Source organism: Macaca nemestrina, chromosome 10, assembly GCF_043159975.1.
Source record: "Macaca nemestrina isolate mMacNem1 chromosome 10, mMacNem.hap1, whole genome shotgun sequence".
NCBI lineage: Eukaryota > Metazoa > Chordata > Mammalia > Primates > Cercopithecidae > Macaca > Macaca nemestrina.
In genome coordinates this window covers 81,137,381-81,165,353 of record NC_092134.1, presented here as the reverse complement: position 1 = coordinate 81,165,353, position 27,973 = coordinate 81,137,381, and the positions used below count along the sequence as shown (strand labels likewise).

Below are 27,973 nucleotides of genomic sequence, written 5' to 3'. Positions count from 1 at the left end.
AGCGACACACACAGGACTTAAACCCCAGATGAACCACCCAACTAAGTGGGGGACCCTGCCCCAAACACTGAGTGCCTCTGAACTCCAGCTTCTTCATCTACAAGGTGTATCATTAGGGTTGTGTGGATAAAGTTACATCAAATAGGGGTCTAGCACAACTCCTGGCTAAATCTGAACCTTCTGTGAGGCGAGTGATAGAGAACTGTACTGGAGACCCTTGACTTGGGCCTTTCGCTGCTCCATGTGACTTTGGGGACCCTCCCTAACCCCAACCCCTGAGGAGGGTAATAGAGATGCAGACAAGACCCAGGTTGGCTACATTAATTTATTGAAACACAGATCAAGGGCAGAGGAAGAAGGGGAGAGGCAGGAAGGCAGTGGCCATGGGCAAGGTTCTGGTCCTGGCCCTTCCTGCTCCTGAGGCCCCTTCCTGTGGCTGCCAGGGGACTTCTTTCTAGGGTAGCCTTTCCCATTGTGGGGTGGCAGAGCCCAGAAGTAGGGGATCACACAGAGAGATGCGAAGCCAGGAGTGGGAGGGGTCTTTCAAAGTGCAGGAGAAGTAGCTGAGCACTTGTTCCAGGCGCCTGGACTGGATGGGCCGAGCAAGGCAGGGCAGGAAAGATGCCTGGGGCCTGGGACTTGAGTTGGGGTGCCTAACATTTCCGGCAGCTGCTGCCGCAGGACCCCACACCCAAGGAACTGATACCACAGGAGCCCACGCCGCAGGAACCCACTCCGCAGGTGGTGTTCAACTGACCACAGGGCGCACACAAGCCGGTGCTCACCGCCACGTTCCCGTTGCACGGAGCGCTGCAGACACTGCCAGTCACTGGCCGGGAGCCTGACACGCAGAGGTCCCCGCACACGACCCCACCCCGGGAGCTGCTGACACCTGTGAACCCCGAAGGCTGAATCAAAATTCCGGAGGGCAAGCCATCCTGCCTCCCTGACCACCGCCCCTGCCTAAGACCTGAGCTCTGGTATGAAAAGTCACAAGCATCTTTAGTGCACAATTGTAGGTCCATCTAGTCCAAGAGATTAGGTCTTTCGGGTGTCTGACCCCAAATCCCTCCTGTTGTGATGCCAGCCCACTCTTTTACATTCAATCTCAGTGACACTCCTTTTTTCCAAACTCTGCCCTCCATCACAGGGAGGTAGTAAATCTGTCCACACCGGACCCCAAATACTCACAGACATTCACAGCCCCAATGCCTTCACATAGCCTGAGGGCAAAAGAGAAAAAGCAACATTAGTAACTGCCCCAGAGTGGCTGAAAAAGCTCCCTAGGTCATAGGGTAGTGTCCACAATTGGTCGATTAAGAACAGAGTCTGAGGGAAAACCTTGTCTCAGACAAACTCACACACCAGCCCTCCCCACACCGGAAGTGAATAATAATATTTTTTTTTCTTTTTTTTTTCCCCAGAGCCCTGGCCCTTGCTCAGCCAAGACCAAGGGTAGGCTTGTGCCAGGGATGGGGAAGGGTGGCTCTGGGCCAGGCTTGGTTGGGCCCACCTCTGCTCCTCGCCCTCCAGCAGGCGCCTGTAGGTGGCGATCTCAATGTCCAGGCCCAGCTTGGAGTTCATCACCTCCTGGTACTCCCTGATCAGGCAGGCCAGGTCCTGCTTGGCCTTCTGCAGGGCGCCCTCCAGCTCGGCCAGCTTGCAGCGGGCGTCACTGAGAGCCGCCTCACCCTGCTGCTCAGACTGGGCCACCGCGGCCTCCAGCTTGGAGTTCTGAAGACAACAGAGAGAACAAGGTAGATCAGAATCTCTGGGTCTCTCTGATGCTTACCTGGATGAGACCATGCTCCCCACCAACCTGGGAGCACCCCAGAGCACAGCCTCTCGCCTTCATCACCTGGGACTCACTGAGAGACCACAACCAGGGACTCTACATGGACAAAGGGGCTGGAGAATGAATGCTGAGATCCAGATGGGGCACACATAGGCTGTGTGACAATGGTTAGGCCCTCGGTCTCTCTGACCTTGGTCACAGATGCCCCATACCTGGCACTTGGCGTTCTCCACCTCGGCCGTCAGCCTCTGGATCATGCGGTTCAGCTCGTTGATCTCCTCCTTGGTGCGGCGCAGGGTCTCCCCATGCCTAATCACCGTGGCCTTCATCTCCTCACACTGGGGGAAGTAGAGATGCTCATGAGGCTCAGGGTGGGACTTCCCATCCATTCAGGGCACCACGGATGATTATGCAGGTTGTACAGTGCTCAGCCTGTGCAACCACACATGGCAGTCCTGCCCTGCCACCCTAACCTCAGAGTGGCAGCCATCTCTTCTCATCCCCAGAGACCAGCATCCCCAGAAAAGGAAGCCTATTTAATAGATACCTCACATCCCTCCCACTGCCATGTCTAGCAGGCAGGTGTCCTGTGCCACTCACCTTGCTGCGGTACCAGGACTCGGCCTCGGCCCGGCTGCGGGTGACAATGTCGTCGTACTGTGCCTTGATCTCGGCGACGATGCAGTCCATGTTCAGGTCCCGGCTGTTGTCCAGCTTGACAACCACAGAGGTGTCTGAGATGTGGGACTGGAGAACGCGGATCTCCTGCAGGAGGTGGGGGCCGTGACTTTAGTTGAGAACACAGCCCCACCCACCATGTCCTGACTCCATCTTCTCAGGCTTTCTCTGGTCCCCAGCCCTGCCCCCTCACACAGCCTCAGGGACTGCAACCTCTATCCACATCCTGTCCAATACTCCCACCCCCCAACTCTCCTCTCTGCTGGCCGCCAGGTCTCTGCCTGGCCCCTGGGCCCGCACCTCCTCATACAGCCGCCTCAGGAAGTCGATCTCCTGGATCAGGGCCTCCACGTTGGCCTCCAGGTCTGACTTGCGGAGGTAGGCGCAGTCCACATCCTGGAAAGGTGGGGAGTGTTGGAGCTCAGAGGACCCTGGTAATCTAGCCCCCAGACTTGTCTCTCTGCCCATCCATTCCATGCAGCCAGGGGAAAGCAGTACCCAGTGTCCCATTCCCATGCCTCTCCTTCCCTTCTGCCCTTCCTGGGATGAGCTGGCATCCTCTGCCCCTCTGAGGACAAATCCTGTTTGCTTTGGGCATGACTCACCAGCCTTTCACCCCTCCTTGCCCTCCTGTCTCTCCCTTCTCCCCTCTCCTGCTCCAGGAAGCCTGCCCAGACTGACCCCGCTGCTCTCACACCTTGACCCTTTCCTGTCCTTCAGTAGTGCTCCAAGAGCCCAGTTCCTGCTGCTGATTCTGCTCCGTCCTCCCTTAGACCCTGGGATTGTATCTGTGCCTCAAGGTCCGACTCCCCAAAATGCTAGACAGACTGCACTGTCTCTCAGCAGAGACACTGTATCTGCTATGGCTCCAGGGGACTCAGCAACAGACCACAACCTCTGGAGCAGAGCAGGACACACAGAGGACAGTGCAGCGACCCCCTCACCCAAGGCAGGTGCTGATAGACGTTCCAAGGTCATTGCCCTATTTCAAGACCCTGGATGCTCCATCTAATGACCTGCACCTGGGCAGTCCTATTCTGCTGTGGAAAGGTCACTGTGCTCCACACTGAGGTTGAGACCCCCTGTGTGTCCCCAGGAAGAGCCTGTCATTCTGAGATCCCACAGATCTGTGCTTCTCAATCCTGTGTCACTTGCCTTCTTCAGAGCCACAAACTCGTTCTCAGCTGTTGCTCTCAGAGAAACCTCCTCCTCATACCTGAGGCAGAGCAGAGGGCAGAGAGGGGAGGTCAGGGCAAGGCATGTCTCTGCAGAGCCCCCATCACGTCACACTTCATCACAGCCACGGGGACAGTACTAGAAACACCCCACACAGCCCGGGCCTGGCAGACTAGCTGAGTGCTTTCCAGTTGGATGTGGGATGTGTCTGGGATTCTCTCTCCACTTCGAACTGGGGAGGAAGAGGGCTCACCTGGTACCTCCCAGTCCTGTTCCCAAAGGGTCTCTGAGGTCCCCCAGGAGACAAATAAGACTCAGCCCCCAACCCCATCCTGGGAGTAAACAGCATATCCTCCCGGGGCCTGTAGCCCCAACCTCCCTTCACTGGTGTGAATCCCAGCTCAGGTGCTGGACCTGCAGACCCTCGGAGCTTAGAACCCAAGGCAGTGGGAACACCCAGAGCCCCAGACCTGTCACTCGTGAGAGACCCTGGGCTCACATCTGACAGGTGCTACATGTGTCGGGGCTGAGGGTCAGGAGAGAAGCAGAACCCTGCAGAGGCTTCCTCCCCACCGAGCGCAGGGGAGAGCTGCTGGGTGATGTGGCTCAAGGAAGAGAAGGCTGAAGTGGGATAGAGACAGGTAGTGGGAGTCACAGCCCTCCTCTTACACAGGTGTCTGGGCAAAGATTCCACAAATGAAAAGACCCGGCCACCCTCGGTCATCCTAGCGGTCATGGCCACTCACCCTACCTGGGAGTTCTTATTGTCTAATGCAGTGTATTTAACCTAAACCCCATTCCTGTGCCCAGCATCCCTCCTGCTGTCACTCACTTCTTCTTGTAGCCCTCCAGCACCTCCTGCACGTGGTTGAGCTCTGAGGCCAGCCTCCCACTGTCAGCCTCCACGCACTCGGCCTCCCGCCGCAGAGTCTCGATGTAGCCCTCGAACAGGGGCTCCAGGTTGCTCTGGCAACACTCGCGGTTCTGGAAGAACTGCAGCTTTGTCTCCAGCAGCTTGTTCTGCTGCTCCAGGAAGCGCACCTGCCATTCAGGGTGGGAAGGAGGGGCAGATGGTTTCTGGTGTCCCCAAAGACAGCTCTGGGGACCTGGTGGAGGAGGGATACTTTAAAGGAAATCCCCAAATCTGGAGCTTATCTGCGATTGACTAGAGGTGGGCAGTGGGAGACAGAGTTTCTGGATTTCCTGGTCATGATCTGTGCCTAGATTTCCCACTCAGGAATGGAGCAAGGGCTGGGTGGTGTCAGTGCCTGACCCCAAGCAGATGAACACAGTGGAGGCTCAGCTCCTCACTCTGAAGCCAGGTGAGGCAGCATCCCTCGCAGGCAGAGTACCCAGGTTTGGATCTCAGATGGGATTTCTGGGGATGGTGCCAAGAAGAGGGTGTCTAAATTGAATCACCACCTGGAAGGGAGCTCAGCTGTCCCAGCTCTTCCCCTATGTCATCTGGAAGTCAGTGCACCCTACTTTCTCACCCTGGGGCTGCCCAAACCCCTCTGAGTTCAGCAGCAGCGGTCACATGTCCCGCACCTCCAAATCCCTGATGTCTAGCTTGTGTCCCAGAGCAGCCTGGCCACACTTTTCCTCCACTAGCTCCCCCTATCTGAACTGTCAGCTGAGTCTACATCTTGAGTGCCTGTGTGTGTCTCTGTGTGTGTGTGTCTGTCTGTGTGTCTGTGTGCCTCTCCCATCAGACTGGGATCTCAGACAGTCAGAGGTCTTTCTGTCTCTGACTCCATCCTCAGTGCCCAGCCTTGGCTGTGTAGGTGGTGGGAGTTCAGGAAGGGTGTGATCCAGGACACCCACCTTGTCGATGAAGGCCGCGAACCTGCTGTTGAGGGATTTGATCTGCTCCTTCTCCTCCTGCTTCACACACTGCGCGTTGGGGTCGATCTCCAGGTTGAGGGGCGTGAGGAGGCTCTCGTTGACGGACACGGTGGTGATGCATGGGGGGCTGGGCCCGCACACGCCCCCAGAGCGGTAGCCGAAGCTGCGTCCGCAGGAGCCGGCCCTATAGCCTCCGCACACGCTGTGGCTGCCAAAGCCCCCAGTGAGGCCGCGGTAGCAGGAGATGCCACGGTAGGGGGCGGCGGTGATGCAGCAGCGGCCAGGCCGGGGCCCGCAGGCCGAGATGCAGCTGAAGGCGCGGCCACCAAATCCTGATCCGCAGGTCATGGTGCTCCTGGATGTTTGAGTTGCAGAGGACAGGATAGGGTACCTGGAGTCCTGATGGAAACTCCAATGTGCTCCTCAGGGCACCGCAGCCCTATTTATGCGCAGATTCTGAAGGGGCTTGGCTGTGAAGATGGTGTTGGGGCAATTTGTGCTTTATGGGCTTGGGTGGTTAGCCAGGTCCAACGCCTCTCTAGACTGTGCTTTAATGGTGGAGTGGCCTGCACCCTTTTCTTTGTAAAGGATGTCAGCCTTGGGCTCTAGGGGGAGTCAGCATGTTTCATCTTCAAAGTGTCTTGCCAGCAGGGCACTCCTTCATCTGTAGGTATTGTGGAGGGAAGGAGAAGGCAGAGGAGAGGAAGAGAAGGAGGAGCAGGGCCTGGGGAGGGGAGGAGAAGGGAGGCCAGGTGCTGGGAGAAACTGGGAGGAGGAGATCTGTGTGTTAAGTGTGATGTGGGAAGAGGGATTTCAGGAAAGGCTGAGGCATTCATAAATACCCTCCCTTATTTCCATCCCAGCTGTGGCTCAAGTGCTCCTGAGACACAAATCTGGATTTCCCCGTCTCCAGATTTTTCAGTTGGCAGCTGAAAACCATCTCACTTTCCTACCATGGGAACAATCAGCAGATTTTGAAATATTTGTCTTTTATCTTTCTTATGATGAGAACTTTGAAACATTGAGAAAAATTGGAATAATACAACATGCATGTATTGATGCTCCACCTGGTTACCCCGATTCAACAGTTAACATTATACCGTATTTGCTTTCGCAGTTGCCCAATTATCTGAGTGGCAGAAAGCATGGCATGTAACCCTTAAATACATTAGTAGGAATTTCTTAAGAATAAGGAGAGTACTATTTTCTTATGCAGGAAAACTAACAATAATTCCAAAGCACCACTTACTATTCATCTCAGATTTAATTTTCCTAACTGTCCTAAGAATTTTAAAACTAGATTTTACATACTTTAATTTGTGGCTCTTGCCCTTGTATTTTCTATAAACTGGAAATTAAATCTTGAGCTGGGATGTCCAATTTGGTAGACAACAGGCAGATGTGGCTACTTTAAGTTAGTAAAAATTAAATAAGTTAAAAATCTAGTTATTCAGTTGCACAATCCACATTTTGAGACCTCAGCATCTACCTGTAAGTGGTGCCTACCTTATTAGACAGTGCAAATAAAGAACACTTCTTTATTATTTATTTTTATTTGATTTATTATTTATTTTCACATAAAATTCTGTTGGACAGCACTGGGCTAGAGGCTCGATTAGGTTTAAATTAAACATTGTTGGGTAGAATACCTCATAAAAGATGCTGTATAACTCTTAGTATGTCACCCTAGGAAGCACGAAATATCGGATTGGTGATGCTAAATTGAATCACAGCTGGACGCAGTGGCTCACACCTGTCATCCCAGCACTTTGGGAGGCCAAGGCGGGTGGATCACCTGAGGTCAAGAGTTCAAGACCAGCCGCAGTGGAGGAATTTAAGACCAGAGATGGTGAAATCCCGTCTCTACTACAAATACAAAAATTAGCTCAGTATGGTGGGATGTGCTTGTATTCCCAGCTACTTGGGAGGCTGAGGCAGGAGAATCTCTTGAACCCGGGAGATGGAGGTTGGATCACTTGAGTACATTTCCCCCTGTATTTGGAAAAACTGTGTAGAGAATTAGAATTAGAAAGAACTGTGTAGAGAAACATAGATCCTGGTTTGATAAGAATATGTTTCTTTTCAATTGATCACCTACTATGTGATCATCATTATATATCATAAATGATCTCTAATTCTCACATCAATCATATGAAGTATGTACCATTATCCCCATTTTACAGATGAGGAAACCAAGGGTCAGGGCGGTTAAATAACTTGCCCAAAGTCTCCCAGCTGGTAAGTGACAGAGCCAGGAGTTGCAATGCCTTCTTACCTATAAGCTGTGACAACCCCTCGACTTCCTAATCCTTGGATAAGTTCAAGAGGGTAGTGAAAGTTGTTTACAGGGGAATATCTGTGAATTTAGGGTGTGGGAGAATCTATCTAAGGAAGACAGGCAGAGTCAGAGTGGGTTGGGATGGTTAGAACCATGAGGGGCCCTTTAGGGACATGTGGCACATGGCGATGTGAGGCTATTTAGGGGCTGGGAAGGAGTATGAGTTAGATGTGCAGCACTCTATGGCTAAGAATTGAAGGACGGGATGGAAAACATCAGTTTTAGTTATTTGCATACCTCTGGTATATGACAATACTTTGATAGATTGTACTATGTTCTACTTACCCAATGAACCACCCCCACTCCAATAGAACAGGTCCTAGAAAAATTAGCTCATAAAGTACAGAGGTTTGCATTAAATTGAGGAGAAGAAAAGGGAAGTGAAATGACCTGGCTTGTAGCCCCCTGGAGCTGCTGTGCTTCAAGGGCAAAGGCAGAAAGAGTAGCCTTAGGGAAAGAGAACAGGTAGGATTGATGGGAAAAGAGAGGAGAAGAAAAAAATAGAAGAGAGTAGGGCTCAGGGTATTTGTGCAAAACATTCAGAGTGTGGCCTTGTGACAGGACAAATGTGGCAGGTCACAGATGGTGTTGAGCTATCTGGTCACCCCAGAGAAGAGTATGGCACTGCTATTCCTTTGTGAGTTCAGGGCAGCTGGGCCAGCACTTCTGAAGCTCTTTGTACCCTCATCTGCAATTCTGGGCACTGCCCACAATTGCGCAGTGATGTCCCCAGCAAACCAGCGGTTGGATGTCCTGAGGAGCACTATGAGTCAAAGTACATCTCATCCACACTTCACCTTTTCTACCAGTATAACTCCTTATAAAAACAGCATGTATAAACACAAGCTAATTACTAATGGCTGGTCCTTACTAAGCAATTTTAAAGATGTAAGAAGCAATTTAAAACAAGGTATGAAAAATTCAAACGTTGACACCATTTCATTGAACTTCAGGAATTAATTGCTGCTAATTTTTGAAGACCTAAAAAGACATTCAACTTGTTTTCTTCAGAGAAAAAAAACCTTGTCATGGGGAAGGGAGGAGGGGAGGGAAGATGGCAGAGAGGAGGGGAGGGAAGATGGCAGAATCTCCACTCTATGGTCTTGGCTCTGGCAAGGTAAAGAGGAAAGATTTTAACTTTATGGAGGTAACAATTATTTTTATTGTGAAATATTTCAACACAAAAGAATGTATAGGTGGTTAGATCTGTACCAATACCTACCACTTACAGGAAAAAATAGAACATGTGTGTATTTCAGGAGCTTCCTATGTACCTCGTTCTGATTGTACCTTACTCCTTCCTGGCCTAGGGTGACTCTTCTCCTGCATTCTGTGTTTAATTATTCCCTTGCTTTTCTTACAGTTTTAAAACCAATGTACCCATCTTGCAATGACATATTGTTTCTTCTTCCAGCTTTTGAACTTCACATAAATGGACTCATGTTGTATGGATCCTTGTGCACCTGGTTTCTTCCATTAAATGCTGCTTCCTGTAGCTGTTCTGTGATCATTTTCACTGTGGATTTCACTCATTGCATGGCTATACCACAGTTTATTTGCCTTTCTACCTCAATAACTGCACGGTTGTTTTCAGAGTTCTGTAGATCGAGCAGAGCTGCTATGAACATCCCTTCTCATGTCTTCTGGTATATTTGTGCAAGAGTTTTTCTGGGGTATGTGGCTTTTTTTTTTAAAGTTATGTAAGTAGTAGGTGTTTCATGTAGAAAACTATTTTATGACTATTCTTCCAAACTTAATAATAACATCTTTTGATGTTCATCTTACACCATGCTAGATACTATTTTAAGAGTCCAACATGCATTAACTCATTTAATTTTTACAGTTACCCTTTGAGGTTGGTGTTATTATTCTCATTTTATAGATGAGGACACTGAGGTCTAGGGAGGTTAAGGCTCAGGTTGTGTGTTAGTAGAAGAGCTTGCACCCAGAGCCTGTGTGTCTGATCCCAAAGGAAGGGATGCATTTGTCCCATTGCGCTCCCTTCTGTACTCCATCAACCATCAGTAATAAGTATCACACAGTAGCTGGTGTTTGTACATAACATACAAACACAAATACTCATCTTGCCCCATGCCCTCTGCAGGGCCATGGAGGTTGCTCTCAGGGTTCAGGGCCAGAGGGTATAGGAGAGCTCACCCTTGTTCTTGGCGAGCTTCCAGTATTAAGAGAAAAGCTGGACACATACCCAGATCATGAAAAAAAATGCAAACCCTGCAACACATCAATATGTACAAAAGTTTTCTTTGTGGATATATTCCAAGGGCTTGGCACATAGTAGGTGCTCAATAAATATTTGTTGAATGAATGAAAAGAATACCAGCTGCATATTAAGTGCTAAGTAATGGAGCCATCAAAGCTTGGTGGTTTATTGTGCAAAGCTATGTGGTAGGATAGGGTGGGGACACAAGAAGCAGATGATGTGGTCATTCCTGGGGGTGGGGGTGGAGAGAGGTGACCTTCCTTGCTGGGGCCTGAAGGAAGAATGAAGTGAGTGAGATGTGTCCTTAACCCAAGCAAAGTCCTTGGCTTGGGTTATAAGGGGGTGGTAGGGAAAGTCAGTCAATGAGAGCAAGGATCTTGAAGGCCTTGGGGCAGACTAGAGACCAGAGGCCAGATTGGAGAAGGAAAGAGAAAAGTGAATCAGAGGAGATTTCTAGGAAAAGAGGCAGAAATAAATACTTGGTCTTAGACTATTATTCTCAAGGGCAACTTAGAAGAAGAGAAGGAGAGTGCTGCATGGGTGGAGAAGAAAATGAGGGAGAGATCTTGGGAGATAGTCAGGAAGAGGAGGAAACTGGAGGACAGTGGAGGAAAAGTGGGAGAAGATCTGGGGAGTATGGTGGAGGGGTCACTCCAGGGATGAAAGAGCAGAGGAGGAGGTGGATGGGGGAAGCAGCACAGCACCAAGGGGAAGTGTGTGTAGACCCACTGGAAGAGGTGGGCACCATAGCTCCAGATTTATAGTAATGAACCCTCACAGGGCAGGGACATGGGGTGAGGGAGGTGCAGGTACTCAGCTGGTTAGCGGGATGAACGTCACCAGGATGGAGCTTTTGAGTCAGGCTCCAGCCCCACCCAGGCATCCCACAGAGGCCTTCTGGCCCTTTTCCAGTGGGACTCCTCTCTGGTGAGTTCTGATGTATAATTGGCCAGTGTCCTGGGCTCTCTTGGCTGAGAAGGCAGGGCTCTGACTTGGGCCTCTCCCCAATCACCCACCCAACTGGCCTGGGTCAACTCCATTATCAACATCTCAACAGCCCAGGTGTTGTGTAAGCAGTCTCCCCACTACCCCTCAACTTCCTTCACTGGACCCTGGCCTGCATCTGCTTTCTATGAGTAGAAAGCATGAGCCAGCTGCAAGGTTAGTAAGGGCATGGCCCTCTGGACACCTGTAAACCCGGCATGCAGATGCTCTAGATGTCAAAGGCTGCCTTCCAGCCCACAGCTGTGTAGCAGAGTCTCAGGGATGACACTGTCCCTGCTTATGAGGGCTGTGCCTCAACTGGCTTTCTCCCTCTGTCTCCACTGTCACAGCATCTCAAGATCCTCTCCACTCCTGCAAGGGCCCACAGGATCACCTGTTGTCCACCCACTAGCCCTGTCTCATTGTCTCTCACTGTCTGAAATGCCTCCATGCACATCTTCTCATCAACACTGTCCTGTCCGCCTTTTGCCTAAAGCTTGTCCTCACCCTCTCCAGGGAGCCTTTCTTGCCTTTCCCATCAGATTAGCTGCAATTGCACATTGTCCTAGAAAGGACACTGTCAGCAGTCATTGCATTCCTCAGCATCTGACACTATGTCTGAAAAATAACCCTCTTTAGACTTCTGGCCTTTCTCATGAATTTGAATATGCTCTACCAGACCGGGAGCTCCAGAACCCATGTCTCCTTCCTCCTCTTAGTGCCTCCTTCCCTCCAAAATTAAGACAGGATTGAGCATAGAGCTAGGAAATATCAGTCACAAAATCCCTGAGTCCCCCAGCTGGAAAATTTTATCTACTCTAAGCGGTCAACTATCTTGAGGAGTCTGCCTTATAATACCCTCCAGGGAGCAGAATGAACTGAAGGGAGCACTGAACAAGAACTTCCTAATGTTAAAATCACCTAATTTGCCCATTCTTTACAGGTGCCCCTTGAAATAAAGTTCCACTTGGGCTAAGAGACTCTGATCTCCAGATCTGAAGGTCTTTTGTTCACCTTATCTCCACAAAAATGGTGGCCACTGCAGAATAAGAAGTGTCTTTCTTTTACATAAAGCCTCCCTAAATGGAAGAGATAATGCAAGCTCCTTTAGAAAATAATGACTACTTGTCTCCTTCTGGGAAGTTCTTCCTCAACGCCAACTTCCATTTGTCCATCTGCAAAGAAAGCTTGCCTTCTCTTGTTCTCATTGGAGCACCATTGTACTTGGATGAATTATCAAGGTCGTATCTCCCAACCTCAACCCCATGAAATCCTCTGGCTACTGACCAATAAGGAGGTTTTAGGATCAGGCAAAAATAAAGATGAGTGAGTGTGCCATCATTTGATTTATGACTGAGGATTTCTAATGGTCTGTTAAGTCCAAATAATAAATACACACTTATGAATTATTCACAGATTCAGAATTTTCAGATTATCCAAGCTTCTCTTCTCATCCAGTAGTATGGTTGCCCAAGGATTGGTGATGTGTTCCTTTGCAAAGAGAAGAGATTCTTATTGGACCTTCTCTGAGGCAATCAGGCTGGAGCAGAGATGGAAGGAGGGGCATTTGTTTTGATGTTCTTTTCGAGGACAAAATGAGTAACCATGGCCAAAGGTCTAAGATCTTCTGCCCCTTGGACTGGCTCCCATTGTAGAATACAGTAGATAACATTTATTGAGCATTTTCTATGTGCTGTTAACCATTGTCCATGCATTATTTCATTTAATCCTTCTACAAGTTCTTTAAGATAGGCAGAGTTAATGGAAACTGGACACAGATGGCTTAGGCATGTGGGTGAGTATATCCCATCAATGCTGCAGATATGTCAGCAGCAGCAGCAACAACAACAACAACTAATATGATTACACACTTAGAGTATGCCAGGCTTAGTTCTAAGTGATTTACATGGATTAACTCTTTTAATCTTTACAACAACTTTATGAGGTGGGCACTATTATTTCCTTCATTTTAGAAACCATGAAATGAGGTACATGGAGGTTTAGTAATTGCCTGAGTTTACACAGCTAGAGAATGGCAGAGCTAGAATTTGAAACGAGGCAGTTTAGAATCTGAGTCTGTGTGCTTAACTAATATGCCATGTATTCAAACTTTTTATTTATTTATTTTTATGTTTTCTTTTTATGGGTACATAATAGTTATACATATATATGGGCTACATAAGATATTTTGAGATAAGCATAAAATATGTACTGATCAAATCAGAGTACTTGGAATATCCATCACCTCAAACATTTATTATTTCTTTGTGTTGGGAACGTTCCAAACCTACTCCTTTAGTTATTTTGAAATACACGATAAATGATTATCGTCATTCTATTGTGCTACTGAACACTAAATCTCATTTCTGTTATCTAACTTATTTTTGTATTCATTTACTAACACCTCTTTATCTTCCCCTCCCAATTACCCCTCCCGGCCTCTGGTAACCATCATTCTACTCTCTCTCTGATGAGATCAATTTTTTTAGCTCTCACATATGTGTAAGAACATCTGAAATTTGTCTTTCTGTGCCTGAATTATTTTCCCTAACATAATTTCCTCCAGTTCCATCCATGTTGTTGCACATGGCAGGATTTCATTCCTTTTTATGGTTGAATAATATTCCATAGTGTATCTGTAACATATTTTCTTTATTCATCCATTGATAACCACTGAGCTTGATTCCAAATCTTGGCTATAATGAATAGCACTGCAATAAACATGGGAGTGCAGATATCTCTTTGATATATGAATTTTCTTTCTTTTGGAAGTATACCTAGTAGTGGGATTGCTGGATCATCTGGTGGTTCTATTTTTAGCTCTTGGAGGACCCTCCATACTGTTTTCCATAGTGACTGTGGTAATTTACATTCCACCAGCAGCGTACAAGTGTTGCCCTTTCTCCACATCCTTGCCAGCATCCTTTTTTTTTTTTTTTGATAAAAGCCATTTTAACTGGGTTAAGATGATAATCTTATTGTGATATTGATTTGTATTTCTTCGATGATATGTTGAGCATTTTTAATATACCTGTTGGCCATGTATATTCTTCTTTTGAGAAATGTCTATTCAGATCTTTTGCCCATTTTAAAATCAGATTATTTGGTTTACTTGCTATTGAGTTGTTTGAGTTCCTCATATGTTGCAGCTACTAATTCCTTGTCAGTTGAATAGTTTGCAAATATTTCTTCCATTCTGTAGGTCATTTTCTCACCTTGTCGATTGTTTCCTTTGGTGTGCAGAAGTTCTTTTAGCTCTGTGTGATACCATTTGTTCATTTTTTGCTTTGGTTGCCTTTGCTTTTGAGGTCTCAATCAAGAAATCTTTGTCCAGGTCAATGTCTTAAGCATTTCCTCAATGTTTTCTTCTAGTAGTCTCAGTTTCATAGTCTCAGGTCTTACATTTAAGTCTTTAATCCATTTTAATTTGGTTTTTGTATACAATGAGAAATGGATATTTCAACTTTTCAGCTGCAACTATAGTAAGAAAAAATTTTACATAGTGACTGGGTATGCATATACATATACATATGCCATACAACTGAAATAAAAAGGGCATGTAACAAGTTATTCTCGTGACATATGGTGCAATTTACTATTTTCTGGTCTACTCTGCTTTGATTTTCTCATAATCCATTTCATTAAAATAAAATTCTGGTTGGTTCAATTAGTGGGTCAGAACATGAATTCTGAATAAACACTGCCCCTGAGCCCACTGCCTCCTAATGATTGTAATGAAGCCCTTCTGCTCTGTGCTCTGGAGTCTGCTGAGCTTGTACACATCTCTGTAACTCTAAGGCAGTAGTAGGAGGGAAAGCCTTAACCTATTTCCCAGGAGAGTCAAGTGCCTTCCCCCAGATTACACTGGGATATTCAGGGCAGAGCCTTGGTTCCTACCCAGCCCTCGTGAGTTCAAGACCCACACTACTTATACTAGATGGATGGCACACACAAATATAGATCTGTTCTCTGGCACCTGCCAAGGGTACTGACAAACTTCCATGCAGGAGTTTCAAGGAGTATAGTGTGGAAAGCAGCAGAGACTCAGGAGATGATGGCAGGGGCTGGATGCTCTCCTCATGTGGCTCTACATGATCTCATAATCTGAGCCAGACACTATACAGATTCATAACAGTGGTGCTCACCCTAGACCTTCTAGGCCCTGGAGGTTACACAGAGGCCTAAGAGGACATCCAGACATTCAATCCTTGTCTAGGGCCTTGTGGGAAGTAATTGTGCTTTCCTGGGACCAGTGGGCTAGTGTGTGCCCCTGAGGCCTCATGGGACACTCTGAGGGAGGGAATGCCTTCGCTCAGCCAAGCTGGCCAATATGGCCTAAAAAGGTGGCCTGAGGACTAGTATACATGCTAGTTGAATGTGCAGGTGAGAACCTGTGAGTGTGTGTGTGAGAGATGGTGGGTAGAAAGGTCAGCATGTGAAAGCATTGTGTGTGTGAGTGTGTGTGTTAAAGAGAGAGGGAGGTTGTGAGTAGGAAGGCCAACATGTGAGTGCATTGTGTGTGTGTGTGTGCACCAGAGAGTGGGAGAGAGAGAGAAAAACATGTTGATAGGTATAGATAAGGGATTTGGGAGTACGTGTGGAGGAATTGGGGTCCTGAGAAGGTGACTAAGTTAGAGATTCTGTAAATGTGGGGCTTTTGGGGTGCAGAAACAGGCCATCTGGTTCGGAGAAACCATCAAACGCCCCCCAAGTTCCACATCATGGGATTCCCCCTCCCAACTTTCCTGGCTAGTCCTATCAGCACCACGGACAGCGCATCGACAATGTCAAACCCGGCAGGACAGAAAGAGCAGCAGCCCCACCCCTTCCCTTCCATTCCAACCTGAGTCACTGCTCACTCCTTCGTCCAACGTCAGTTTCCTCAACTGTGTATTGGGAGGTTGAGGTGGGTGTGGGGGACGTGAGTTGGTCCTTTGAAGAGGAAAACTGCAGTTTAGGGCAAAGTATCATAAACATCTGGCTGCTTCTGGGCACCAATTAAGCACATTAAGTGGGGAGCGACAGCAGCTACACAACCCAAGCCCATAAAGCCTTCTAATTGCTCCGACCCACGTGGTCACAGTTTCCCCGCTTATATAAAAGGCCTACAGAGGTGCAAATAGTGAACGCCTGACGCCCCGACCACTGTACTCTCCATTTGGACGTCTCCATCCTCAGAACCTCCTCTCTTCCCCAAAAAGCACCATGACTTGCGGATCTTACTGTGGTGGCCGCGCCTTCAGCTGCATCTCGGCCTGCGGGCCCCGGCCTGGCCGCTGCTGCATCACTGCTGCCCCCTACCGCGGCATCTCCTGCTACCGCGGCCTCTCCGGGGGCTTTGGCAGCCACAGCGTGTGCGGAGGCTATAGGGCCGGCTCCTGCGGACGCAGTTTCGGCTACCGCTCTGGGGGCGTGTGCGGGCCCAGCCCCCCATGCATCACCACCGTGTCCGTCAACGAGAGCCTCCTCACGCCCCTCAACCTGGAGATTGACCCCAATGCTCAGTGCGTGAAGCAGGAGGAGAAGGAGCAGATCAAATCCCTCAACAGTAGGTTCGCGGCCTTCATCGACAAGGTGGGTGTCCTGGATCACACCCTTCCTGAACTCCCACCACCTACACAGCCAAGGCTGGGCACTGAGGATGGAGTCAGAGACAGAAAGACCTCTGCCTGCCTGAGATCCCAGTCTGATGGGAGAGGCACACAGACACACAGACAGACACACACACACACACAGAGACACACACAGGCACTCAAGACGCAGACTCAGCTGACAGTTCAGATACAGGGAGCTTGTGAAGGAAAAGTGTGGCCAGGCTGCTCTGGGACACAAGCTAGACATCAGGGATTTTGGGGTGGGGGACATGTGACCGCTGCTGCTGAACTCAGAGGGATTTGGGCAGCACCAGGGTGAGAAAGTAGGGTGCACTGACTTCCAGATGACATAGGGGAAGAGCTGGGACAGCTGAGCTCCCTTCCAGATGGTGATTCAATTTAGACACCCTCTACTTGGCACCATCCCCAGATATCCCATCTGAGATCCGAACCTGAGTACTCTGCCTGTGAGGGATGCTGCCTCACCTGGCTTCAGAGTGAGGAGCTGAGCCTCCACTGTGTTCATCTGCTTGGGGTCACTCAGCTCCCCAGAGAGCAGGCACTGACACCACCCAGCCCTTGCTCCATTCCTGAGTGGGAAATCTAGGCACAGATCATGACCAGGAAATCCAGAAACTCTGTCTCCCACTGCCCACCTCTAGTCAATCGCAGATAAGCTCCAGATTTGGGGGTTCCCATTAAGGCACCCCCCGCCTCGTGAGCCCCCACAGCCGGTTTGGGGCACCAGAAACCATCTGTGCCTCCTTCTCACCCTGAATGGCAGGTGCGCTTCCTGGAGCAGCAGAACAAGCTGCTGGAGACAAAGCTGCAGTTCTTCCAGAACCGCGAGTGTTGCCAGAGCAACCTGGAGCCCCTGTTCGAGGGCTACATCGAGACTCTGCGGCGGGAGGCCGAGTGCGTGGAGGCTGACAGTGGGAGGCTGGCCTCAGAGCTCAACCACGTGCAGGAGGTGCTGGAGGGCTACAAGAAGAAGTGAGTGACAGCAGGAGGGATGCTGGGCACAGGAATGGGGTTTAGGTTAAATACACTGCATTAGACAATAAGAACTCCCAGGTAGGGTGAGTGGCCATGACCGCTAGGATGACCGAGGGTGGCCGGGTCTTTTCATTTGTGGAATCTTTGCCCAGACACCTGTGTAAGAGGAGGGCTGTGACTCCCACTACCTGTCTCTATCCCACTTCAGCCTTCTCTTCCTTGAGCCACATCACCCAGCAGCTCTCCCCTGCGCTCGGTGGGGAGGAAGCCTCTGCAGGGTTCTGCTTCTCTCCTGACCCTCAGCCCCGACACATGTAGCACCTGTCAGATGTGAGCCCAGGGTCTCTCACGAGTGACAGGTCTGGGGCTCTGGGTGTTCCCACTGCCTTGGGTTCTAAGCTCCGAGGGTCTGCAGGTCCAGCACCTGAGCTGGGATTCACACCAGTGAAGGGAGGTTGGGGCTACAGGCCCCGGGAGGATATGCTGTTTACTCCCAGGATGGGGTTGGGGGCTGAGTCTTATTTGTCTCCTGGGGGACCTCAGAGACCCTTTGGGAACAGGACTGGGAGGTACCAGGTGAGCCCTCTTCCTCCCCAGTTCGAAGTGGAGAGAGAATCCCAGACACATCCCACATCCAACTGGAAAGCACTCAGCTAGTCTGCCAGGCCCGGGCTGTGTGGGGTGTTTCTAGTACTGTCCCCGTGGCTGTGATGAAGTGTGATATGATGGGGGCTCTGCAGAGACCTGCCTTGCCCTGACCTCCCCTCTCTGCCCTCTGCTCTGCCTCAGGTATGAGGAGGAGGTTTCTCTGAGAGCAACAGCTGAGAACGAGTTTGTGGCTCTGAAGAAGGCAAGTGACACAGGATTGAGAAGCACAGATCTGTGGGATCTCAGAATGACAGGTTCTTCCTGGGGACACACAGGGGGTCTCAACCTCAGTGTGGAGCACAGTGACCTTTCCACAGTAGGATAGGACTGCCCAGGTGCAGGTCATTGGATGGAGCATCCAGGGTCTTGAAAAAGGACAATGACCTTGGAACATCTATCAGCACCTGCCTTGAGCGAGGGGATGGCTGCACTGTCCTCTGTGTGTCCTGCTCTGCTCCAGAGGTTGTGGTCTGTTGCTGAGTCCCCTGGAGCCATAGCAGATACAGTGTCTCTGCTGAGAGACAGTGCAGTCTGTCTAGCATTTTGGGGAGTCGGACCTTGAGCCACAGACACAATCCCAGGGTCTAAGGGAGGACGGAGCAGAATCAGCAGCAGGAACTGGGCTCTTGGAGCACTACAGAAGGACAGGAAAGGGTCAGGTGTGAGAGCAGGGGGGTCAGTCTGGGCAGGCTTCCTGGAGCAGGAGAGGGGAGAAGGGAGAGACAGGAGGGCAAGGAGGGGTGAAAGGCTGGTGAGTCATGCCCAAAGCAAACAGGATTTGTCCTCAGAGGGGCAGAGAATGCCAGCTCATCCCAGGAAGGGCAGAAGGGAAGCAGAGGCATGGGAATGGGACACCGGGACTGCTTTCCCCTGGCTGCATGGCATGAATGGGCAGAGAGACGAGTCTGGGGGCTAGATTACCAGGGTCCTCTGAGCTCCAACACTCCCCACCTTTCCAGGATGTGGACTGCGCCTACCTCCGCAAGTCAGACCTGGAGGCCAACGTGGAGGCCCTGATCCAGGAGATCGACTTCCTGAGGCGGCTGTATGAGGAGGTGCGGGCCCAGGGGCCAGGCAGAGACCTGGCGGCCAGCAGAGAGGAGAGTTGGGGGGTGGGAGTATTGGACAGGATGTGGGTAGAGGTTGCAGTCCCTGAGGCTGTGTGAGGGGGCAGGGCTGGGGACCAGAGAAAGCCTGAGAAGGTGGAGTCAGGACATGGTGGGTGGGGCTGTGTTCTCAACTAAAGTCACGGCCCCCACCTCCTGCAGGAGATCCGCGTTCTCCAGTCCCACATCTCAGACACCTCTGTGGTTGTCAAGCTGGACAACAGCCGGGACCTGAACATGGACTGCATCGTCGCCGAGATCAAGGCACAGTACGACGACATTGTCACCCGCAGCCGGGCCGAGGCCGAGTCCTGGTACCGCAGCAAGGTGAGTGGCACAGGACACCTGCCTGCTAGACATGGCAGTGGGAGGGATGTGAGGTATCTATTAAATAGGCTTCCTTTTCTGGGGATGCTGGTCTCTGGGGATGAGAAGAGATGGCTGCCACTCTGAGGTTAGGGTGGCAGGGCAGGACTGCCATGTGTGGTTGCACAGGCTGAGCACTGTACAACCTGCATAATCATCCGTGGTGCCCTGAATGGATGGGAAGTCCCACCCTGAGCCTCATGAGCATCTCTACTTCCCCCAGTGTGAGGAGATGAAGGCCACGGTGATTAGGCATGGGGAGACCCTGCGCCGCACCAAGGAGGAGATCAATGAGCTGAACCGCATGATCCAGAGGCTGACGGCCGAGGTGGAGAACGCCAAGTGCCAGGTATGGGGCATCTGTGACCAAGGTCAGAGAGACCGAGGGCCTAACCATTGTCACACAGCCTATGTGTGCCCCATCTGGATCTCAGCATTCATTCTCCAGCCCCTTTGTCCATGTAGAGTCCCTGGTTGTGGTCTCTCAGTGAGTCCCAGGTGATGAAGGCGAGAGGCTGTGCTCTGGGGTGCTCCCAGGTTGGTGGGGAGCATGGTCTCATCCAGGTAAGCATCAGAGAGACCCAGAGATTCTGATCTACCTTGTTCTCTCTGTTGTCTTCAGAACTCCAAGCTGGAGGCTGCAGTGGCCCAGTCTGAGCAGCAGGGTGAGGCGGCCCTCAGCGATGCCCGCTGCAAGCTGGCCGAGCTGGAGGGCGCCCTGCAGAAGGCCAAGCAGGACATGGCCTGCCTGATCAGGGAGTACCAGGAGGTGATGAACTCCAAGCTGGGCCTGGACATTGAGATCGCCACCTACAGGCGCCTGCTGGAGGGCGAGGAGCAGAGGTGGGTCCCATAGACCTTTCCCTTTCCCAGCCGTGCCAGGGTTCTCAGCGTGCCCTGTCTTCACACTCCCGGCAGCGCTCAAGTTTTGTTTCTTAACCTCCCCACCCTGCAACCAGATAGGTAATTTGTGTAAGTCCCCTAAGTATGATCTAGCGCTGCTTGAGTCTCTCATGTTCACCTAGGCACTGATCTGAAATTGTGGTCTTGTTAATCTCAGTTGAGATCCAGTAATCTGGCAGCAGGTATTCCTGTTACTGAGAAGCCTAGTTAAGGCTTGGGGCCAGCTTGCCTGGGTAGTGCTCCTTCCCTTCCAGCTCTAGCTGCAAGTGCCTCTCAGGATTTCTTCTGTTTTTCCTAGTCTGGCCCTGGCTCCAGCTCCAGACCTGGGAGTTCAGATGCATCCCATAAGGACAGCTTCAGATAAATGACACCATCAACTCACATTTTTCTATTATAATGGCAATGAACATCCCAAAGGGGTCTTCTATTGCGGCAAGTGGGAATGAGTTAGACACAGAGTAAGGACTTACTCGTTGGGGCAGTTATGCCTTGCTCTCAGGATTTTTGCTTGCTTGCTTGCTTGCTTCAGAGGTGGGGGGAGCAGAGAAGACCTACTGGTCACTCAGCCTTCCTATGGCTGAAGGCCAGCTATACAGCTGGAGGGCAGCTATACAGCTCCTGCTCCCAGAAGGACAATGCTCCCAGAATGTGAGCGCAGTCTTTGCCCTTGGTTTCTTTCCCCTAGTTAGTCAGTTGGTTTCACTCCAAGCTCTTTTTTTTTTTTTTTTTGTGGACAGTCAGGCCCTTGGCCCTGGGGAGAGGCGGGTGAAGAGGGAGCATCTTGTGTATTTGGGAAATGGGGAACACAGGTTTGGGACCTAGAAATTAAAGTGACCACATGATGAGATTTCCAACAAACTCGAGTTGTTCCATTGGAAAGCTCAGAGGCAGGGGTCTGGCTGGGCCTGGGGAATTTCATAAGTGAAGAATTCTGGGAGGAGGAGTTTTCCAAGTCTGAATTTGGAAGTTGGAGAGACACATGGAGATGGCATTGGAATCTGAGCGGCCCACTCCTCCATCACACAGGGCTCTTGGAATGAACTCAGGAGCTTTGGTGTCTGTTGCCTAGGGAACCTGGGCATGGGACGATTTGATGGTGGCTGTGGCTTCTCTTATCTGAAGCTGATTTCACCAATCCTTGGCCAGTGTGCTTTCAGGGGAACTCCATTTTCTTCCCTTAGGGGAAGCTATGTGGGAGGGAAATGTGGGCTGGGTGGAAATGAGTGTTTGGGGTGACAGCCCTGCCTTGTCATTGGACATGTCCTCCCTCTGGGCCTCAGCCTTTCCATCTGCTGGATGAGACGACGGTGGTGGGCAGTCTCTGAGCCTGTTCTAAAATCCCATTAGTTTATCCAACAGTTTTGTATTGAGCCAGGCATTATTTTTAGGTGGTGGGGAACGGAATAGACAACAAAGTCTACCCCCCTGACGCCTATAATCTAATGACACCAATCAGACTGGATTTCAGAAGTTAAATCTGCTTCCCTCAAATGCACCTGCAATTCAGTCAGAGCCAACTTCCAGGCAGTGGCAGCTAATAGCTCTTAAGGGCTATGAGCCAGGCTCTAAGCACTGGACGCCTCTTATTTGATTCATTCCTCATAAGAGATCTACGAAGTAGATTTTCCTGATAAGGAAGCCCAGGCTGAGGATGGCTGAAGCTGGGGTTGCACAGCTCAGGAGCGGTGGAGAGCCAGGCACTTACAGGCCTTCTGTCTCCAGACCCTCACAGTGACCCGGGGCTACGCTGGCTCCTGGTTGAGAGCATTTCTTGCCCCCTCCCTTTGGCAAGTGCCCAGATGGAGGGCCACAGATGTACCCCCTCCACCTCAGTCGCGGGGGCCCAGCGCCTTTTCTGAGGCACTGACCTCTGCCCTTCTCTCCCCGCAGGCTGTGTGAGGGCGTTGGCTCGGTGAATGTCTGTAAGTAGTGGGGTCCGTCCCCTCCTCCCGCAGGGCGGGTCTAGGAGCCTCTGGGGAAAGGGCGCGTGGGCTCACAGCGAGCCACCCACTCAGGCAGCGGCTGCGCCTGACGCACGCCTCCGTCTCTTATTCCTGCAGGCGTCAGCAGCTCCCGCGGTGGCGTCGTCTGTGGCGATCTCTGTGCCTCCACTACTGCCCCTGTTGTCTCCACCAGAGTCAGCAGCGTCCCCAGCAACAGCAACGTGGTGGTGGGCACCACTAACGCTTGCGCCCCCTCCATCGGGATTGGCGCCTGCGGCGGCAGCTGTAAGAGGTGCTAGGAAGCTGCGGCCTCTGCCAGCGCCTGTAGCCATCATTCTCCACCCAGCCAGTCCTCGGGCCACCGGAACGCGCTGCCCTGGCCGGCCTCCCAAGAGCCGCCGCCAGCTGCGTGCACTCTAAGCGCCCTCCCCACCGCTCCGCTCTGGGAGCCATCCCTCGTCGCAGGAGTCCGGGGAGGCCCGGCCAGCGCCGTGGTCTCTCTCTCTCTAGCCTTTCCTGGTAGTCAATTTGTTGTCCCGAGGATTCATCCTTTTCTTCCGCCTACCTTCTGTTTTTTTGCTGTATGCATTGGTCTTGCCTGACCTCTTCCCCAAAGCTTGGAGGAACGGGGGAGGCCCGGGAATGTCCCTGTCTGCACGACCTGGGACTCTGCCCATGCGCTTCTGCCTGTGGAATGGAGACGTGCACCCTGGATGGTGGTTCTGTGACTCTGCGAGGGACAGGCCCACGTGTGGCCCGCAAGAGCTTCTGAAAAACTAATGACTCTGCTGCCTTCTCCTTTGTCTTTGTTTCACTCTGTGTTTCCAATAAACTCATTGTAGCGAATCAAGCCTAGTGTCTCAGAGTCTTGAAAATGCCAGGGCCCTCCTGTGATGGGGTTCCCTGCCAGAGCGCCTCAGGACCCGTTTATCCACTAGTTTTCAGTAGCTGAAAATGACCACAGTGGGTGCCACCCATCTGTCCTTGAGCAGCCCAGGCCTTGGGGAAAATGAGAGAAGACTCAGGGAGCCAGGGAGTCTTATGGGATCATGGGTTTCTCTAGACCAGGATTTCTCAACTTCAGCACTATTGACAGTGTGTGGGCTGGGTCATTCTTTATTTTAGGGCTGTTGTGTGCATTTGATAGGATGTTTAGTAGCATCTCTGGCCTCAATCAGCTAGATGCCAAGCGTCCTCCACCACCCTCTTGTGACAACTAAAAATGTCTCTAGATGTGGCCATATGTTTTCTAGGGGTTCTCAACCAGGGTGATCATCCACTGCCCCCACCCCAAGGCCTTCCTGGAGGGGAAAGTTCATGGGGAAAAAGACAGGTGAGAATGGAAGGAAGGTATGTGAGAGAAGGGAAGTATGTGAGAGAAGCACTGTGCGGGGAGAAAGAGCCTTGGGTTGAGAGTCAGGAGAACTGGGCTTCTCATTCCAAGCCTCAGTGGCCATTTGCCACATGTGTGACTTTGGGAAAATTGCTTCCAGCCCCTAATCTTCAGCTGCCTTGGCTGTGGAATGGAGAGATTGGACAGTATTCCTAAGATCCTTCTAGCTCCCTACGTGGGATTGTGTTTGAAAGGGCTATGTTAATGCCCTTTGAGTGCCAGTTCAGTCATTTACTAGTCTGTAACTGTGGGCAAATCACTAAGCCTCACTGAGCTTTAAGTTCCTTCAAATTTAGAGTGGGATGATGATATCTACTGGGCCGTAGGGAGGTGTTTCAGATATCTATTACACATAACAAGTCACCCAAATGGAGAGGCTTAAAGCAGCAATACTTTATCATGCCTCAGGCTTCTGTGGGCTTACTGAGCAGTTCTACTTTACAAGATGCTGTTTGGAGGGCTAGAATGTCTGAAAGGCCAAAATCTCACATGGCTGGACTTGGTGCTGGCCTCCAACTGGGAGTTCAGCTGACGTGGTTGGCCACGGTGTATCAGTCAGGGTCCAATCAGAAAATAATAATTTGAACAGAGAAAGTTTAACATAAAGCATTATTAACCATAACAGAGATTGGCCAGTAAAAAGCAAGAACTCTAAAGACCACAGGAGCTGCAGCCATAAGGAGCAGCCCCTACCCCCAGGGCTTTTCTTCGGCATCCAGAGATGGCTATCCTGCTTTCACTAATTGTCTCCTTGAGCACATTTAGGCTCTGCCTGATGCCTGGGCCCCAAAGTCAATGTCACAGGTTTTGAGTTTTGTTTCAGCAGCATCTCTCTGCCAGGTACCAACTTGCCCTCCACTTATCTATTGCTATGTAACAACACATCCCCCAATTTAGTGGCTTAAAACAACAATATTTTTCATAGTTGTGTGAATTGCCTGGGTAAGTCTTCTGCTTCATATCATTGACTGGGGCTCTGGCCCTGCTGAAAGGTCCAGGATGGCTTCACTTGTAAGGTTGGCATTTGGAGCTAGCTCTGGTCAAGAGTTCAGGAGCTGATGGCTGGGGCTTCTGTTCTTCCCTATGTGCTCCAATCCCTTTAAGGCCTCCTGGGCACGGAAGCTGCAGAAGGTGCTTTCCATCAGATTCTATTGGTCAAAGCAGTCATGCGGCCAGCCCAGGATCAAGGGGAGGAAAAACAGACTCCACCTTTGATATGAGCAGTGCCATGCACAGAGAGGGAGGAGCTGTTGGGGGCTCATCTCTGAAGATAGCTACCACAGGAAGATTAAATAACACAACACAAATAAGTTTGGGGTATAGTGTGGCATACAACAGATACTAAACAATTAGTGTTTATGACTGCTCTTGTTGTTATTACTATCATCATGACATCATAACAGTGCATTATTCCCAGCCTCTGAATAGCAGGGGAAGAATGGGCTGGTAGGAAATACTGGGAGCTGAAGGTTTGGCATCCTAGATTTGTCAGCAGGAGTGTGTGGCCAAGCTCCTTCAGCTTTTGGAGCCTCTGGTAGTTTACCCACTTGATAAAGGCAGGTGATAGCAGCAGCCCACTGAGTGAATGAGAGCTTCAGCTGGTGTACAAAGAAGGGTGGATGTCACAGCACTGTTACTCTGGGTACTGGCACTGCCACACTGGCCCTATCTCAGGCTTGTCAGCACAGAGGGATCCACCATCCAGTTAGCTCACATTCCTTAGCAGCCAGCAGGAAGTTTCCATAGAAGAGGCAGCTGGCTCTCTGTGAAGCATGGAAGGCCTCATGAATTGGCTCATAGCATCTACCTCTGCAAGAGGATGGGAAAAGTGCCTGGAAGGAAGGAGGAATGAGAAACACCCTTGGGTGAAGAGTTTTCATGGAGTGGAGTTGGAGCTGGGGTAGGAGGGGCCGTGGAGGAGGATGTAGAAACGATGTGCTCATTTTCAGCTTTTAGAGGCATTGGAGAGCAGCCCCCACTCTCCTTGGCGGCCTTCCTGATGCATCAGAGCTCCTGGATGGCCCCATGCTCCATTTCCAGCCTCATCTCTCTCTCACATACTGTTCTCCATGTCTGGAGCACCTCTCTCCTCCTGGTTAACTCCTTACTTCAGTTCACTTCTTGCTTTCAAATGTAAGCTTTGCAGGGACAAGCATCTTTAACTATTTTCTTTTCTTATAGGAACCCAAGCTTGTGTAACAATACCTGCTACACAGCAGGAGCTCAATAATGATTTGTTGTTGAAATAATGAGCTCCTGGTTTTCCTTTAGGTCTCAGCTTCAGTATTATCTCCTTTAGGAAATAATCAGCTTTGCCTGCTTAACAATCCTCTGGCTGTGATTCTTTTTTTCTCCCAGCACCAAGGCTCAGGGTTCTTCATAGCCACCCCCTCCTTGGTGGAGAGGTGGCAGTGGTGGTGGAGAAGATGGGGCTCAGGGACTCAGGACCAGACTCTCCAACAATCTTTTCTAGCCCCTTGAGCTGGTTGGGTGGAAGGGAGATGAGTCACCACCAGAGGCATGGAGCCTCTGGGTTCCCCCAGGTGGCACCTCCATGACTTCCCGAGGCTGGCAGTCCTTACAGTATCCTCCTTAACCCCCGAGAAGGGAGTGTTAAACCCCAGAGCAGAAATCAGAGCCCCTTCCCAAGAAAGGCAGAACTGAAAAGGCCCCTGGAAAGCCTCTGGTCCAACCCCTTATTTGACAGGTGTTCAGGGCATCTTGAGTCAGTGTAGGGGAGAAAGGTCGGGGGCAATGAGGAACAGGAAGCTGTGACAGGCACTGAGCGATCAGTCAGAGCTAGACATACAGGGGAAGGTACATTGTATTTAAGTCTGGACTTTGTTCCGGGGACAGTGGTGACCCACTGAAAGCGCAGCCTTGTGTTTGATGAAGGTCTCTTTGGCTGCTGTGAGGTGGGGCATGGAAGGGAGAAGAACAGGACTCCAGGCAAAATGGTGGTGGCTGGGTGTGCTGGCAGCAATAGGGAGAGAGGAAAGAGGGGCGTGGAGAGGTATTTAGGAGGTAGAAAAAGAAGTCCTTGGGGCTTAATGAATATTGAGGGTACAGGCATGGATAAATCATAGGTTCTGGTTTGGGCAACTGTGTTGATGATCTTGGTAAGAGAGACTGGAGGAGACTCCGGTTGAGAGGGTGGGAAGCAATGAGTTAAGCTGGAAGGTGTGCTGAGTTCGAAGCATCTCTAAAACTGACAAGTGGAGTTGTCTTGTAGGAACTGGAGCTGGTGGGTCTAAGCCGAGGAGGGAGGGTAGAAGGAGAATCATCAGGGCTCTGAAGCCCAGGTGGGGGATTTTAACCAGGGAGGACATTAACTGTGGGTGGTAGTTGAAGGTGAGAGACTGATGCGACTGCCTAGGGAGAGTGCAGAGAGGTGGGAAAAGGCCCCGGGGTAGTTGGATGTTTGAGGCAAGGTGCAGGGTGAGGTGTAAGTCAGTGAGCAGAACTGCCTGGGAGGAGCTGAGAGCCTGGCCTGGGAGATAAGGAGGTGAAAGGCCCGAGGCTCTGGAATTGGGAAGTGGTAAGGAGAGAAGGCACTGGGCAGCCCCTGGAGCTTGGGTGAAGGCTAAAGGGCCCTGGGGGTGCTGGAGATTCCAGGGGGAGGAATGGAAGGGGGTGGGTCCTCCAAGGACATCCTGGTGAGATGGGTGGGAAAGGCCAGGGGCTGGGTGAAGGGGAGGAATGAAGAGGGCCAGCAAGGAAGGCAATGCACAACACTGGAGGTGGGCTGCAGCCTTGCGAGGACAGTTCCAGGCCTGATTCCTTGAGGGTGGGGTGAGGTGCTTCTCAAAGTCTTCCAGAGCTTTCCAGAGCTTTCCAAGTGGAGGACAGGAGAGATTGGGCCAAGCAGCGGGCAGAGGAGCCTCTTAGCCTTGGTGTTGAAGCTGTGAGGTATCTCTGTTGAGGGCAGTGAGTGGGGCAGTTGAGGGAGTGAGTAGATGGAGTCCTCATGTCAGCTGTGGAGAAGGC

The 27,973-nt window shown here is 50.8% G+C and overlaps 2 protein-coding genes across 2 annotated transcripts; one reads left to right on the top strand and one right to left on the bottom strand.

Annotated features, from left to right (window-relative positions):
- Positions 1 to 11: 11 nt before the first annotated feature.
- Positions 12 to 7,012, bottom strand: LOC105474322 (keratin, type II cuticular Hb1). Its single transcript, XM_011728894.3, has 9 exons — positions 5,474 to 7,012; positions 4,482 to 4,690; positions 3,629 to 3,689; positions 2,774 to 2,869; positions 2,396 to 2,560; positions 2,008 to 2,133; positions 1,514 to 1,734; positions 1,192 to 1,223; positions 12 to 892 (listed from the first exon to the last, which is right to left on the bottom strand). Exons 1-9 carry the CDS (start codon positions 5,840 to 5,842, stop codon positions 654 to 656), a joined length of 1,518 nt encoding a protein of 505 aa, XP_011727196.1. The 5' UTR covers positions 5,843 to 7,012; the 3' UTR covers positions 12 to 653.
- An 8,177-nt stretch (positions 7,013 to 15,189) lies between these two features.
- On the top strand, positions 15,190 to 23,430 carry LOC105474323 (keratin, type II cuticular Hb6). The gene is made up of 10 exons (XM_011728895.2): positions 15,190 to 15,420; positions 16,239 to 16,611; positions 17,416 to 17,624; positions 18,417 to 18,477; positions 19,235 to 19,330; positions 19,544 to 19,708; positions 19,971 to 20,096; positions 20,370 to 20,590; positions 22,541 to 22,572; positions 22,711 to 23,430. The coding sequence occupies exons 1-10, from the start codon at positions 15,413 to 15,415 to the stop codon at positions 22,890 to 22,892; spliced, it is 1,473 nt and encodes a 490-aa protein (XP_011727197.1). The 5' UTR covers positions 15,190 to 15,412; the 3' UTR covers positions 22,893 to 23,430.
- Positions 23,431 to 27,973: the final 4,543 nt, after the last annotated feature.

Bases quoted from the DNA above. Each gene is read 5' to 3' on its own strand.
- LOC105474322 (XM_011728894.3), bottom strand. From the start codon at position 5,842: ATGACCTGCGGATCAGGATTTGGTGGCCGCGCCTTCAGCTGCATCTCG. The intron at 2,134-2,395 runs GTGAGTGGCACA...TACTTCCCCCAG, and splicing joins AGTCCTGGTACCGCAGCAAG to TGTGAGGAGATGAAGGCCAC. The intron at 1,224-1,513 runs GTGGGCCCAACC...TTTTGCCCTCAG, and splicing joins CTGGAGGGCGAGGAGCAGAG to GCTATGTGAAGGCATTGGGG.
- LOC105474323 (XM_011728895.2), top strand. The intron at 19,331-19,543 runs GTGCGGGCCCAG...CACCTCCTGCAG, and splicing joins TGAGGCGGCTGTATGAGGAG to GAGATCCGCGTTCTCCAGTC. The intron at 22,573-22,710 runs GTAAGTAGTGGG...TTATTCCTGCAG, and splicing joins CGTTGGCTCGGTGAATGTCT to GCGTCAGCAGCTCCCGCGGT.